Here is a 16,961-nt window from a genome sequence, read left to right on the forward strand (position 1 = left end):
ATTGCGGACTTCCTGGTACATCTCAGGGATGTAGTCGGTATGTCGATCCCGGCCATCAAAGGAGTCCGTGCAGCTTTAGGACAAGTCATCCTACTGAAGGGCATTGATCTGAGTTCCTCAATGCTTAGCAAGAGCTTTGAACAAGCTTGTCCCCCTCAAGCCATCAGGGTGCCACTGTGGGATGTGGCGAGGGTCTCGAAGATGTTAAGAGATCCCCCGTTTGAACCCCTGAAAGACATAGTGGACAGGGACCTCACCCTCAAGACTGTCTTCCTGTTGGCACTGGCATCAGCTAAGAGAGTGGGTGAGATTCACGGGGTGTCTAATGAGGTCTCACACGCGAAGGGTTGGCGTGAGATTTCCCTCAAATTCGTCCCGACTTTTGTGGCTAAGATCCAGAATCCAGCAGTTTGGGATCCCAAGTTTGAGGGCTTCTCAATACCAGCAATTCCTCGTTCTGGCAATCCGGAGGACTTGAGGTTGTGTCCTGTCAGAGCCATAAGGAAATATCAGGAGAGGACTTCTGATCTCCGTCCTGGTATCAAGAGCCTTTTTGTCTCCACAGGTACAGTGAAAAAGCCGGTTTCGAAGAACACTATCTCCTTCTGGCTAAGACAGGTGATTATCAGGGCCTATAGCAGTGTGGGCGTTCCCCTGCCGGGAAAACCCAGGCCCCATGACATTAGGGGTCTAAATACCTCCCTAGCTTTCGAAAGGAACATGGCAGTGGCGCAGATCCTAAGAGCAGGCACCTGGTCTAACCAGTCTACCTTCACAACGCACTTCCTGAAGGAATGCTCAAGAAAGTCCTTAGACGGGTTCTCTATAGGAACAGTCATCTCCGCGCTCCAAGCGATTTAACGGTGTAGCCCCAGGTACAATCGTGGGTAGTAAGACCAAGAGACACAGGTTCGTTTCCTTAAGATCCCCTTGTTCTTCCTTCCCCCTCTTTCCCTTGAAGATGGACTCAGGTAGAGCCTACACAAGACCTCAAGTCACAACATCATCAAAGGACACGTCTCCGAGGAATTCTTGCACAGGTGAGTTATTTAGACACTAACATGAGCTCTTTGTGTAGTTTTCTCCTACGTTCTGTCCGTCTCTAAACCTAGCCCCCTATCTAGGTTCGATTGCATCATGCTTAGCTAGATCTAGGGGTCAAGAAGGACACTCCTACCTCCTAAATTGTAAGTCTCCTAAGAAAGTAGTTCGAGGTAAGTTTCCGTGTTGGAACAAATCACAAATTTTAAGTAATTTGTATTTTTCCTAACATACTTACCTCGAACTACTTTCGGGTAATGGCCCGCCCTTCCGTCCCCGAGTGTCTTCCTGACCCTTTAAGTAATTAAACAACCAAGAACTTACTGAGGGTCGAGACCCAAGCTAGCATGCTCCCTGACCCGGGACTAGCCTCAGGGCACGTATCCTTCCGCCTGAGGTTAGCCTTCACAGAAAACGGAAGTGGGGTAAACTACACAAAACTCTGGTCGGATGAGAGGAAATTTCCAGGTACTCCTAAGAAAGTAGTTCGAGGTAAGTATGTTAGGAAAAATACAAATTACTTAAAATTTGTGATTTTTTTCTAAAATAAGTTAAAGATGGTAAGATTTTTACACCAGGACACAGGAATTTTTGACACGCCTTGCTTTGAGGAAGTGCATGCACCTTGTCACGCCCTTACTGTGCAGTGACTTCCTGAGCATATGTACGCCCACCAGCTTGGCCAGCTCTCTCTACATTGGCTGTTTGGTTACTTGCTACGCAGTAAGGGTATGACTGGAATTCCTGTATCCAACTTTACAAACATGTTGTCCTGTCTTCTGGATTGTGATAATTTTTCTTAGCAATAGATTAATACAGGTAATTACACTTAATTTCTTACAGACCAATACTCTTTTTGCATCTATTAACAATTGCTTCACTGACTTAGATGGTTTTCATTTATATTTTACTTGAATGAAATTTGATGTATGTATACCAATAAACCACAGAATATGAAGAAAAACAACATTGAATGGAACAATTTAGTGAGGTCATGAACGGGAGATATGAAGGGAATAATTTGATTGATATACCTGAAGCTGAGGAAGCCTGTGATGTGCACATGAATGAATTCGGTGTGTTTGAAGTTGAAGCTATCTTTAATAAACTCAAGAGATTGAAAGCCCCTGGATACGATAGAATTGTTGTTGAGATGATATTGGCTGAAAATTATGTGAATCCAAGAATACCCACAAGATTATTTTGTAAAATGTGGCATGAAGAGGCCAAACCTGATTAATGGGAGCTATAAATATTGGTGAAAATAGCAAAAACAGGAGATCTAAGAAAAACAATGTTGAATGGAACACTTTATTGAGGTCATGAACAGGAGATATGGAGGGAATAATTTCATTGATATACCTGAAGCTGAGGAAGACCTTGATGTGCCCATGAATGAATTCATTGTGTTTGAAGTCGAAGCTATCATTAATAAACTGAAGAGATTGAAAGCCCCTTGGTATTATAGAATAGCTGCTGAGATGATGTTGACGGAAAATGAAGCAACTCTAAGAATACTCACAAGATTATTTTGTAGAATGTTGCGTGAAGAGGCCAAACCTGGTGAATGGGAGCTATAAATGTTGGTAAAATAGCAAAAATATTAGATCTGACATTATAATAGAGAGGTATCACACTTACATCAGTTGTTATGAAAATAATAATACAGTATGCTTTAATCTAAAGAGACTAGAGAGAAAGATTGATGAAAAGCTGAGAGGTGAACAAGCAGGACTTAGAAAAGGTAGAAGTTATACTGATCAAACTTTCATTTTAAGACATGTACAGCAATGTGTAGAATATAGAAATCCCCTTTTGATGGCATTTGTGGACTGAAAAAAGCCTTTGATAGTGCGCACCGGCCAATTTTGCAGTGTCCAGCGTTATGGAATTCCTCTTAAATATATAAATTTTATTGTCTGTTCATGAGTATATTAGTTGTAAAATTAATGTTAGTGGAATCCTATTAAATGAATATCAGTGAATAGTGGAGTACTTTAAGGGAATGTGTTGTCACCTATGTTGATTATTCTCATGGATTTTTTAATTCATAAAAAAGTATGTTTCCAACAGTGATCGTATCAGTGGTGTATGAGGCATCACTGGTCAGTAGCCAGCCATTTCCATTTTCATGTTCCAATGAAGGAAGAGGTATGGGACAATCTTTCACGATGGCTGAACGACGAAAACCTTATTAGGAGAGTTCCACTCAATTTCCCCACCTACTGAGATAGTTCTGTTCTCGGACGAATCCAAGAAGAGTTAGGGCCCATACACCTGATCACATGAGGAATTCAGTGCTTCAGGAGTGTGGTTCTCAAGAAAAGCACCTGAATATCAACCTGCATGCGGTCTTCCTAAGATTACAAGCTTCAAGCTTAGGAAGGGTTGTGGTGGCTGATATAGTAACATCCCTGACTGGTGAATGGCAGATTGGGGTTCAAGTCCCGCTCAAACTCGTTAGTTTCTTTGGTCGCTGCAATCTCACCATACTTGTGAGCTAAGGAATGGGTGTTTGAGGGAGCCTTTAGGTCTATCTGCTGTGTCATCAGCAGTCATTGCCTGGCCCTCCTTGGTCCTAGCTGGAATGGAGAGGGGGCTTGGGCGCAGGTCATATATATATATGGTCAGTCTGTAGCGCATTGTCCTACTTGATAGTTCATGAGCGACCTTCAAATTCTTTGATAGGGCAGTCAGTAGTATTGATGAGAAACAACAACTACGGTGATTCCTTACAGCAACAAGCAACAGGATAAAGAGAAAGACATCTAAGACCATTTTCTTTTTAATTTTGTGAGACCATTAGCTGTGCCAAAAACTACCATCTTGGATGAGATGCATCTCGTCTTGGGAGATAGCTGTGCTAACTTGAGTGCATAACCAAGGAAGCGTGGTTATACTCCCACGGATACACCTGAGCAACTGACAGATTTTCCTTAAGTGCTAAGAAGGACCTAATATCCCTAATTTCATGAGACCTTACCCAAGTTAGACCTCAAACCCCTTCACTAGAAGGGGTTTGAGGTCTAACTTGGGTAAGGTCTCATGAAATTAGGGATATTAGGACCTTCTTAGCACTTAAGGAAAATCTGTCAGTTGCTCAGGTGTATCCGTGGGAGTATAACCACGCTTCCTTGGTTATGCACTTAAGTTAGCACAGCTATCTCACAAGACGAGATGCATCTCATCCAAGATGGTAGTTTTTGGCATAAGGTTAGGATTAAAGGTAGATTGACTGGCCTTCTACTTTTTTTTCTTTCCCCTCTCTTTGGGGTGCAGAAGTCGTGGCCATTATGATCTGGAACGTACAGCAGATGCAAGTGAGCTTCATAACTGTGCAAAATTTCAGACAAGATTTTATAGGAAATATCTCCCCCATCCTCCCAGATGAGTGGGAGGGTGGTCAGAGCACCAGCCACCAGTTAAAATACTACCACTATAGAGTTATTGGCTCCTTTGACTGGCCAGACAGTACTGCAATGGATCCCTCTCTCTGGTTACGACTCATTTTGGCTTTGCCTACGATTACGCCGAATAGTCGGGCCTATTCTTTCCACATTCTCCTTTGTGCTCATACACATGACAACACAGGTTACTAAACAATTCTTCTTTGCTCAAGGGGTTACCTACTGCAATACAATTGTTCCGTGGCTACTTTCCTCTTGGTAAGTGTAGAATAGACTCCTTAGCTATGGTAAGCTGCTCTTCTAGGAGAAGGACACAACAAAATTAAACCATTGTTCTCTAGTCTTGGGTAGTGCCATAGCCTTTGTACCAGACTCTTCCACTGCCTTGGGGTATAGTTCTCTGACTCCATTATGTAAAAGTGTTTGTGATAGCTCAAGTCCAACTGATTACCATCCAATTTCCATAACTCCCATATTATCTAAAGTTTTTGAATGTCTTTTGACCAAAGTCTTGTTAGGTTTGCTGAAGGTAATTGTCTGTTTCCTAGTTCAAAGTTTTTGTAAAGGATTGGAGCATGTGATCCCCTTCTTACAATTTCCAATGCTACACAGAAATCCCTTGATTGTGGTGAGGAAGTTCGTATTATTGGCCTTGATTTTAGTGCTGCCTTTAACCGTGTTAATCATGAGTCCCTTTTTTTTTAAAAACTTAAGACAATTGGGAGTGGATGGGTCATTTTTTAGCATTATTATTGAATTTTTAAGTTATAGATTGTAAAGACTTGTTGATGGGCACCATATTGTGTATTGCAATGGGATACAGTCGGGTCCCGAATTGTGCGAGAATTTGGTCAATAAATGACCCCGCATAAATGGAAAATCGCATATTTTGAAACACATGGCAGGACTAATTCCATTAGGGCCTTGGCAAACAGAAACTTGCCTATTCAGACGCATTTACCACCCATTTTCATTTCTTTCATTTTACTTTACTGTATTTTTTCTAATATTAGATTGTTTTTATTAATAGATAAATTTGAAGTTTATATAACTTGAAAAAGGTTAATATTACAACCAGGAATGGTGTAAATACTGCATATTTCCCTTTATAACACGACCTAAAATTAGTAGTAATTTTAATAAGTTCAAGTCATATTTGTTGTATAAGACAATTGGTGAAAAGCAAAATCATCGCTGTATAGACTACCTTATGTGGTATCATTGAAAATTCAAAATTAATAAAATAAATGCAATTTTATATGAAACGTTTCCTAACCACGCCAAAAAGCTCACCATCAAAATCGGAATCTGATGTTTTGTTTACGTTCATCTTTGATCATAGCGAAAAAACGAACGCCTTTACACATCTGTGTTTAGGTTAGTTTTTGTTGCAATAGCTATCTTACCAAGTATTGGTTATATGATGATTTTGTTAATACAGTGATACCTCGGTACTCGACCATAATCCGTTCGAGATCCGTGTTCGACCTCCGATTTGTTCGAGTACCGAATTTTTTTTCCCCATAAGAAATAATGGTATATATTCTATTCCGTTCCCAAGCACTCGAACAGGCCCAAAATATTAATAAAACGTGTACCTAAACAACAATAATTATCTAAATGTGTATGAAATTGGTCAGAAAATCCTATAAAACAATTTTAAACCATTTACTGTACTAAAATAAAACAATTTTAAACCATTTTCTGTACTGTAGTGAACATACCTTTGAGCAGCGGTTCGATGGCATACAGGGATGGATGTGGAGAGGATGGAAGGGGGAGGTTACTGCTTGGAAGGAGAGTCCCCTTCCATGATGTGGCGGGGTAGTTCTCCTTCAGGAGTTGTTTCTCTCTCCAATGAAAGGGTGGGCAGATCTATTTCAGGGGTTTCTTCTCTTCTTTGTCTCTTCTTTGGAGGAGAAACAGGCTTTGATGTAGCAGCTTTCTTTTCTTTTGTGAAAAACTGGTCTATTGTTAATTGTTTCTTCCTCCTCTGCAGTATTCTTCGAAAATGATACATGACACTATCATTAAACATATGCACTGCCCGGTTTGCTACTGCAATTTCTGGGTGGTATTTTTCAGCAAAAGCCTGCACATCTGCCCACTTGGAACAAATTTCATTGATGAGAGAACTTGGAACATCCTCCCTTACCTCATCCTCTTCTGAAGATTCCTGCTCCACAATCAGATCCTGCTGCTGTTGTTGTTGCAGGTGCAACAATTCCTCCACAGTCAACTCGGTAGAATGGCTTTCTACAAGCTCATCAATATCATCCTTGTCGACCTCAAGCCCCAAACTCCAGCCCATGACAACAATTTCCTCAACGACATCAGTGTCATCAGAAATTACAGGGGTAGCAGTGCTTGGACCCGCCTCTGGTTGGAAACCTTCAAACTCCCTCTCTGTGACACATGATGGCCACAGCTTACGCCAGGCAGAGTTCAATGTCCTATAGGTCACACCTCGCCAAGCTTGGTCAATCATGTTAACAGAGTTGAGGATGCTGAAGTGTTCCTTCCAGAATTCCTTTAGGGTCAACTTCGTGTCACTGGTCACTTCAAAACACTTTCTGAAAAGGGCCTTGGTATAGAGTTTTTTGAAGTTTGAAATGACCTGTTGGTCCATGGGCTGGAGTATGGGAGTAGTATTGGGGGGCAAGAATTTGATTTTGATAAAGCTGTATTCTTCTTTCAAGTCATCCTCGAGACCTGGAGGATGTGCAGGAGCATTGTCCATAACCAGAAGACATTTCATTGGCAAGCTCTTTTCAATGAGGTAAGCCTTAACCTGGGGGGCAAACACTTCGTTTATCCACTCAGTAAAGAATTGTCTTGTGACCCAAGATTTAGTGTTCGAGCGCCACATAACTGGTAGTGCACTTTTACAAATATTATTTCGTTTGAACACCCGGGGGTTGTCCGAGTGGTACACTAACAAGGGTTTGATCTTGCAATCGCCACTTGCATTTGCACACAGCAACAATGTTAGCCTATCTTTCATTGGCTTGTGACCTGGCATCTTCGTCTCGTCCTTGGTAATGTACGTATTGGCTGGCATTTTCTTCCAAAATAACCCAGTCTCATCACAATTAAAGACTTGTTGTGCGATCAAATTTTGTTCATTTATGTACCGATCGAATTCCCCCACGTATTTATCGGCTGCAATTTGATCCGAACTAGCTGCCTCCCCATGCCTAGTAACACGATGAATACCTGTTCTATTACGAAACTTTTCAAACCAACCCCTGCTCGCTTTAAATGTAAATGAATCACTTTCACTGGTACTCGGACTTTTCTTCACTAATTCTTCATAGATATGCAACGCTTTTTCACAAATGAACGCTTCACTAACACTTTCCCCGGCCAACTGTTTTTCTTTAATAAATATTAAAAGCAACTTTTCCATCTCCTCAATCACTTGTGGCCTTTGCTTAGTTACCGCCGTAACTCCCGTTGCAACATTCGCCTTCTTAATCATTTCTTTATGCTTTAAAAACGTAGAAATGGTCGACTTCGCCATTCCGTATTCTACCGCTAAATCGGACACTCGTACACCATTCTCATATTTCGCTATAATTTCCTTCTTCAACTCGATCGTTGTTCGCACTGTTTTCCTCTTCTCCTTCCCCTTAACACTCATTACTTTCTTGGGACTCATTATGAAAGCTAAAAAAGCAATTAAAAGCACTGAAAATCACTAAATCACAACGAATGCTGATCGCGCGTTGTCTGAGTGACGCTCTCGAGAGAACTGATGCTTCCCGAACAAGCGAGAGTGGCCGAGATGGCGCGATCATCACAAAGCCCATGCGGTCGTCACGTGTTCGGCTGGTCGAGTACCGAATTTTTGGTCGAGCACCGCAGCAAAAATTTCTCGAAAATTTTGGTCGAACTCCGAATTGTTCGAGTATAGAGTCGTTCGACTACCGAGGTATCACTGTACTAATGTTGTTGTACTTAATTTTTCTTAAAACTTAAAAACAAATGAAATGAATGTGATTAATATAATAATTTTTTTCCTAAACATGCCGCCTAAAACAAAAACCTTCTGTTTGTTTACTGTACACTCTGTCGTCAATCATAATGAACAAAGGAATGCATTAAAACAAATGATCAAGGTGATAACTAATAAGAGCTTTCAGGAAATATTCTGTTATTACATGTGCTTTAATTACCGTATCCATAAAAATTCCTACAGATGTAGAAAAACCGGAAAACCATTTTTGTTTACGTTTAATTAACAATAGCAAACTACTGCTAATGATAGTGTGATAATTTACAATAATTCTAAACTGCTACAAAAGATAATTGTCCATTCATATCCAAAATACTTTTCCTAACTTCAGTTATAAGTCAAATTGTACCCACCTCAATTATGGAACCATCTGAAAAAAAAAAAATAGAAGAAAGTACTAGGTCGGTTTTTAAAGTCAGCGAACAATTGTGTTACCGCTCTAACGTTCGATGTGACAGAGGTGGTGCGAGATTGGAAAAACCAGGGAAGATTTAAATCGTGAATGATTTTTAATATAACAAACTTAGTAAAACAACAAAGATTTCATTTGAGAGAGTGTGAGTGAGTGAGTGGAGTGAGTGAGTGAGTGAGTGTAATAACTTCCTTATGTAAATGTCCTAACAGTACTGTATATTGTTTTCTTAGGTAATGGCTTCTCCTGCATCCAAGAAAAGACCAAGAAAAAGAACAGTGAGAAAAAATATAGCCCCTGCAGAGAAAAACACCGAAGACACAAGTGGTGTAACTTCAGATCCTATTGTAAGTTGATTTTAATGTTTATTATAGCATATATCATAGCCTTTTCAAAAAAGAGATTTTATAATTCTTTTCAATAATCAAAATATGTAGGGAAGCACATATAGACTTCACAGTATTATTGACTTTTGCCGTAAAATAGATAATTTATAGCATTTTTTTTCAAACTTAAAAGCCCTATTAAACAAAGGTGTTACATTATAGATTATTATAATTGTTTAAAATAAAACTGCAATTGGAGGTCTATTTTGCCATTTGATGATTCATCTTGGATATAAAAAGTTTTATATTTTTATTATTTTTACATCAATTAAATGCGTGAAGTCCCAATTATACATAAACTCTAGCTCAGGGCCCCTGTGTTCCATATTCATAAATCCATGATTACACATCATTCTAATTATGTTATCTTCCTAACACCTTCCTAACAGACATCACCCACTGGGAGGGGTAAAGGCCGGCCATATATTCCTTCGTTTAGATCAGGAGCTTATGCTCTTCTTATTACTTTGTACAGTAATACAAGAGAATCTGATGTTGGTAAGTTTGCTATTGTGGGTAGTATCATGGATGTACGCACATTTTTGTCAGCTCAGTATTTGTATAACTGAATTTCTATGAATCTTTCCTTCAACTCATAAGCTACTTATTCAGAAGTCAAATGCAGGCTTAACGATCTTACAATGAAAATAAAAAATCGATGAATTGCTTGCCCGTCATCCGAGTTACTGTACGTGTAAAAGTCATAGAAAATATTTAGATATAGAATTCGTCTTATCAGACAAACTTGACTGAAGAGCCAGCCTGAACTGCAGTTTATAAGAAACACTGTTTCTTATTTATAAAAGGAACCCTTCAAATAATACAGATGTCAATCTAACATTATTAACCAAACTATTTGGAACTTTTGGAAAAATTAAATCGTGTACAGTATATCAATATGTTAATCATCCTTTTGGTAGGAGAAAGCATATGAAAAGAAAAGTAAATTGTATGCTTTATATGAATACAGTAATGGTAGCCTATACCATAGAAGATATGCTTAAGCAAGTTACTTCAAAATCAGAGGCTCTGTAATGGAAAGCAAAATACAAATGTAGACATAAAATGATTAAACCTACAAACCATAAAGCATTAACCTCACCTGGAGGCAATACCACTAGCACAGTCTAGAAAATAGGGGACACCTGCTGTAGATGGATTACATTCCCCTGTACTATAGATGAAAGGCCTATTCAGTCTGTTGAAAGGTCAGATATATATATATATATATATATATATATATATATATATATATATATATATATATATATATATATATATATATATACTGTATATATATATATATATGTATATATATATATATATATATATATATATATATATATATATATATATATATATTTTTCAATATTAATCTTACCCGATGATCATGTAGCTGTCAACTCCGTTGCCCGACAGAAATCTACGGTCGGGATACGCCAGCGATCGCTATCCAGGTGGGGGTGTACACAACAGCGCCATCTGTGAGTAGGTACTCAAGTACTTCTTGTCAACAAGAACTCAATTTTTCCTCTGTCGTGCCGCCGGCAAGACCTACTTGGATACGCTGTTGATTTTGGAGTTATTGTTCACGATTTGGTGATGTATTTGCTCTAAAGTTTTAGCCTTCGCTATTCAGGAAGCTTTCTGATTAGCTTAGCAAGCTTTTGGAATTAATTTAGATTAATTGGTAACGAACTTTGCTAGATTTTGGAATCCCCCCCTTGACTACTTCTAAATTCAAGATGTCTGACCAGTCTCAAGTACCTAAGTACAGGCAGTGTAGCGTTAGGACTTGTACTAGGCGTCTTCCGAAGGCCTCTATAGATCCTCACACCGTATGTTCCAATTGTAGGGGTAAATCCTGTCAATTGGAAGATCGATGTGGGGAATGTGCTGGGCTTTCGGAATTCGATTTTAACGAATTCCTTAGATATGCACATAGGTTAGAGAAGGAGAGAAATAGGAGGAGTTCTTCTCGCTCTGTGGATTTTTCCTCTCCCCATGCCCCTCAACCTTTTCCTTCCCCTGTGGTGGTGACTCCCGAACCTGCTACGAGTGCTCAGCCTGGTATGGCGGATATGTTGCGTGCCATTCAGGCTCTCGGTGACAAAGTGGAGTCATTGGCTAATGACCGTAATCAGCTCTTGGCAGATGTCAGAGAGCTGAAAGCGAAAAGTGCAGTGGGAAGTGTTAGTGCTAGTGATGTGCAAAGTGTCAGTGTCAGTGTTGCGCATGAGGGTACATCTGTGCGTGCCAGTCGTCCTCCCAGTCCGGGACCTCTTGCAAGCTCCCAAGCCCAGGGGAGAAGCAATGTCGAAGGACCAAAGGGTTCGGCAGGCCTTGATCGGCGCACGGATGTATCCTCAGTGGTTGCGGACGTATCTGTTAAGGATCGTCCCATCCACATACAGACGAATGAGCCCTTACATTCCTCGTCTGTGGAAGAAGTTTCCAGGAGGAAACGGTGGACCAAGGTCTCACGACCGCTCAAACGTAAGGTCCCTTCCGAGCGAGTCCAACGGCCCAGGTGTAGCCACTGGGTCAGTTCGGACTCGCCGCAGTCATCTGATGACTGCACACCTCCCAAGAGAAGTAGAGTGGTCCCTCAACAGGCATCTGCTCCGTCTGTTGTTGCTCCAACCACAGTAGACCCTAAGTGGTCCATGCTGCAGACTATGCAGTCTCAGCTTGCTGCATTCATGCAGGAGTATCATGCTGAGAAGGTTATCACTGCTCCTGTTAACCTACAACCCGCCGAGGTTGTGCGCTCAGCAGATACTGCGGCTGCCTGCTCCCACACTCCACCTGTGAGAGCTCCACCACCGATGCGCAGTCCACCCTGCCAGACGCATGTTCTTGCTGCACCATCTGCTAACATGCGTGAGCTGCCGCTTCAGGAGTTGCCGGGTTCCAGCACTATGCGGCATTCTCCTCAGCCCATGCAGCATGCTCTGCATACCTTACAGCATGCTCCGCATACCATGCAGCATGAGCCGCATACCTTACAGCATGCTCTGCATACCATACCGCATGCTCCTCAACCCACCGCAGCCCCTCCCACACACCAGCCCTCTGCTTTTGTTGTTGCCAGCTCGCAGACCGACCAGCAGCGGCATGATGTTGGATCCGCAGGTACGCATGCACCCGTACTGCCGGATTCAGCCGTTCAGCTTTCTGCTCTGCCTTTGCCACTTACAACTCAGCTTTCGGATGATGGTGTATCGGATGATGAAGCTGCACATCTGGATGAGCCTCACTCTGATTTTGAAGGGCCCAAGTCTACGCCTCCCTCCTTAGACTTTCGTAAAGTCCTTGCCTTGTTCAGGGACTTGTATCCTGAGCAGTTTGTGTCTGCAACCCCTCGTTCTCCTCCCTCCGAGTTTGCTCTGGGCATGCAGTCTGCTGCGCCTGCCTTCACCAAGCTTGTTCTCGCCAGATCATCTAAGAGAGCTTTGAGGGTTATGGGGGACTGGTTGCAGTCCAAGAAGCAACTGGGAAGGACTTCTTTCGTCTTTCCGCCTCCCAAGCTTGCTTCTAAGTCGAGCGTCTGGTATGCCACGGGAGAGGAACCCGGCTTGGGGGTTCCTGCCTCTGCCCAGGCCGACTTCTCAAGTCTGGTTGACTCTGGCTATGACTCTGGTTGACTCTGGCTATGAGACGTTCGAAGATCTGCTGGTCCTTTTCCGATTTAGATCATCTGTTGAAGGGAGTCTTTCGTGCCTTCGAGATATTCAACTTCCTCGATTGGTGTTTGGGAGCCTTAACCCTGGATAGGTACGGTCCTCGGACACCCCTTTAAGGGTATACTCGGACGCGAACGACCCCGACGCCAAAAAAAATTCTTGAAAAATCAGTTTTTGCAGTAACCTCCTTTTTTCTTTTGCCAAAAAAAACTTCAATGAATGCTTAAAACAACTGTAAAGATAAATACTACTCATCTGCAGAAAAACTATTTATTATAAATATTTTAAAAAATTAAGTAGAAAAAAAAAAGACCTGACATAAAAATTCATAAAAAAAAAGTTTATACATATATACACAAATCCTTTTAGGAATTGATTCTTGAATGTTTAGGACACATCTTGATGTATTTTGGATGAAGTCAGACCCATGGAGGTGAAGATCTGAAATGAGAAAAAAAGGGTAACTTTTTTTGGCCAAAAAAAATTGTCCAAATTTCATGAATTTTTTTGGGTACCCAAATGAAATAGGAAGTGGCTAATTTTTTTAGGGAATAAACATATGTTATCCTAAAATAGAAATATGTAAAAAAATCTTCATTATTTTGTAAATTACATTTATATCAGGGGCCATATCTAAAGGTAATTTTTTGAGTACTTGGAAATTTCGTAAAAAAATACATATATTTAATATATAATATGATATTTATGCAGGTAAAAATATACCAAAATATCACAAATTCTATAGGGAACAAGAATATATATAAATAGGGCAGCTTACGCTTCGGATATGTCCACAAAATGGCCGCCAACCACACTGACTCAGACTCCCTAATCTGCCACTTGAAATGTAGGAAGGGTATGTCAATTTCAAGGTGTTATTTACTAATCTAATTATTATTGGATATGCATAAAAATTGTATGGTGGGTTGCTGGATAATTGTCGATTATTTACGACTATAAAATTAAAATTCTGACCCAAAAAATTTTTTTTGAAGGGAAATAAAATCGAAAAAAAAAATGTAAAACAATATTTTAGCTAAAAAAATTTGATGATATTCAATCAAAAAAAAAGTAAACAAAATTTTCCGACAAATAAACATCTAGAGGAATCATTACTCTGTGATAGTTCCTTAGTACGTAGTAATTTTGAAAGAATTGGGAAAAAAAGAAAAAATGGCAATCACCGGAAAATCGAACACATACCTATATATACGCCATATCTGGCTAAAAAAAAGATAGGCATGGGTAGCCAGATCATCTAGAAACACTTTCCAACACTATAAAAATATAAGTTTTGCGACACTACTTGCCAATTCCTTACGGTAACATGACTAAGCAAAAAAATGCAAAACAAATAAAAAGGGGCACTCGTGGAAAAATGGCCATTCTAATATAAGGCATTTCAGAAAAAAAAAATTTCAGCCACGTGCTAGGCAAACCATCAAGGCATATTTTCCGACAAATAAACATATAAATGAAATATTACTCTGTGATAGTTCCTTAGTACGTAGTAATTTTGAAAGAAATGGGAAAAAACGAAAAAATGGCAATCACAGGAAAATCGAACACATACTTATATATACGCCATATCTGGCTAAAAAAAAAATAGGCATGGGTAGCCAGATCATCTAGAAACACTTTCCAACACTATAAAAATATAAGTTTTGTGACACTACTTGCCAATTCCTTACGGTAACATGACTAAGCAAAAAAATGCAAAACAAATAAAAAGGGGCACTCGCGGAAAAATGCCCAACATTCTAATATACGGCATCTCAGATAAAAAAAAAAGACATGCACGTGTTAGCCCAACCATCAAGGCACACTTTCTAACACATAAACATGAAAAAAAAATCAATAATATACGGCAATTCCTTACTACGTAGTAAATTTTTACAAATATTGAAAAAAAACAGAAATTGGCAACCGCAGTTAAATACCCAATATACCAATAACTACGTCGTATCTGACAAAAACAAAATCACGCATGGGTAGCCAGATCATCTAGACACACTTTCCAACATTAAAAAAGCAAAAGTTTTACGACACTATTTCGCAATATCTTACGGAAAAATGACTTGGCAAAAAAATTAAAAAAAATTAAAAAGGGACACTCGCGGTAAAATGCCCGACATTCTAATATACGACATCTCAGATAAAAAAAAAGACATGCACGTGTTAGCCCAACCATCAAGGCACACTTTCTAACACATAAACATGAAAAAAAAATGAATAATTTACGGCAATTCCTTACTACGTAGTAATTTTTACAAATATTGAAAAAAAAACAGAAATTGGTAACCGCAGTTAAATACCCAATATACCAATAACTACGTCGTATCTGACAAAAACAAAGTCATGCATGGGTAGCCAGATCATCTAGACACACTTTCCAACACTAAACAAGCAAAAGTTTTACGACACTATTTGGCAATATCTTACGGAAAAATGACTTGGCAAAAAAATGAAAAAAAATGAAAAAGGGGCACTCGCGGTAAAATGGTCCTCGTGGTGATGAACGACATTTTAACTAAAAAAAAAAACATGCACATGGTAGCCAAACAATCCACCAAGACTTTCCACAACTGATAACCTATACAAGTTGCACCATTCTACGACAATTTCATAATACGTAATAACTTTGATAATTATGCAAACTACCTCAGAAGGGTAAACTCGGACGCGAACGACCCCGACGCGTCTCAGAAATCGGGGAAGGAGTACAGCTACAGCAATGCACATCTGGACACTACTAGAGCGTGTAGGGGAGACACCTCCTGCAGGTCGATCACCCACAAATTCAGTCACAGGGGTGAGTCACGTGAGAAAAACCTGTTTTTTTTTGACGCTCGGGGTCGCAAACGACCCACCGTACCTATCCAGGGTTAAGCAGGAAGACTTCCCCTTCAGATAAGGACTCGGCCATGCTGATCATGTCTAGCATGGACAAAGCAATTCGGGATGGGTCTGGTGAACTTGCGGCTTCGTATGTATCAGGAGTCCTCAAGAAGAGAGAACATCTTTGCTCCTTCTTATCAGCTGGTATCACTCCTTGCCAGAAGTCAGAGTTTTTGTTTGCTCCTCTCTCCAAGTGTCTGTTTCCGGAGGAGCTGATTAAGGGGATGGCTGCCTCACTTATCCAGAAGGATACTCATGATCTTATGGCATCTTCTGCACGTAAGGCTAAAACCTTACCTTCCGTGCCTAGACCCTTCCGCCCTGCAGCAGTTGACACACCTGCTTCTAGGTTCATCCCGCTCTTTCCTGGCAGAGCCTCCAGCAGAGGAGGTACCCGTGCAGACAGTAACCGTGGCAAATCCAAGAAGGGTTCCAAGTCCGCAAAAGGCAAGTTTTGACTGCCTTCCTCTCCAGACAGCAGTAGGAGCCAGACTCAAGACCTTCTGGCAAGCTTGGGAGAGCAGAGGTGCAGACGCTCAGTCTGTGAAGTGGCTAAGGGAGGGATACAGAATTCCGTTCTGCCGCAGTCCCCCTCTAGCTACGTCTCCCATCAACCTCTCTCCCAACTACAAGGAGAAGGACAAGAGGCTAGCGTTGCAACAAGAGGTGTCGCTCTTGCTACAAAAGGAAGCGGTGGTCATAGTCCGGGATCATCAATCCCCGGGCTTTTACAACCGTCTCTTCCTGGTAGCCAAGAAGACAGGAGGTTGGAGACCGGTGCTGGACGTCAGTGCTCTCAATGCTTTTGTCACCAAGCAGACGTTCACGATGGAGACGACGAAGTCGGTCCTAGCAGCGGTCAGGCAGGAGGACTGGATGGTCTCGTTAGACCTGAAAGACGCGTACTTTCACGTCCCCATCCATCCAGACTCCCAACCTTTCCTAAGATTCGTCTTTGGAAAGGTTGTGTACCAGTTCCAAGCCCTGTGCTTTGGCCTAAGCACGGCACCTCTTGTGTTTACGAGACTGATGAGGAATATTGCGAAATTCCTTCACTTGGCAGACATCAGAGCCTCCCTCTATTTAGACGACTGGCTTTTAAGAGCTCCCACA

The 16,961-nt window shown here is 40.8% G+C and overlaps 1 protein-coding gene across 1 annotated transcript in view; it reads left to right on the top strand.

Annotated features, from left to right (window-relative positions):
- Nucleotides 1-16,961, top strand: part of mus81 (mus81 structure-specific endonuclease subunit) — a 266,143-nt gene that overhangs the window by 63,969 nt on the left and 185,213 nt on the right. The window contains exons 4-5 of the mRNA XM_068362324.1: nucleotides 9,112-9,225; nucleotides 9,654-9,762. Of these exons, the coding sequence (XP_068218425.1) occupies nucleotides 9,112-9,225; nucleotides 9,654-9,762 (223 nt within the window). The remainder of the gene's footprint in view (nucleotides 1-9,111; nucleotides 9,226-9,653; nucleotides 9,763-16,961) is intronic.

The sequence above is a fragment of the Palaemon carinicauda genome, chromosome 38 (genome assembly GCF_036898095.1).
Source record: "Palaemon carinicauda isolate YSFRI2023 chromosome 38, ASM3689809v2, whole genome shotgun sequence".
In the NCBI taxonomy this organism is placed as follows: domain Eukaryota; kingdom Metazoa; phylum Arthropoda; class Malacostraca; order Decapoda; family Palaemonidae; genus Palaemon; species Palaemon carinicauda.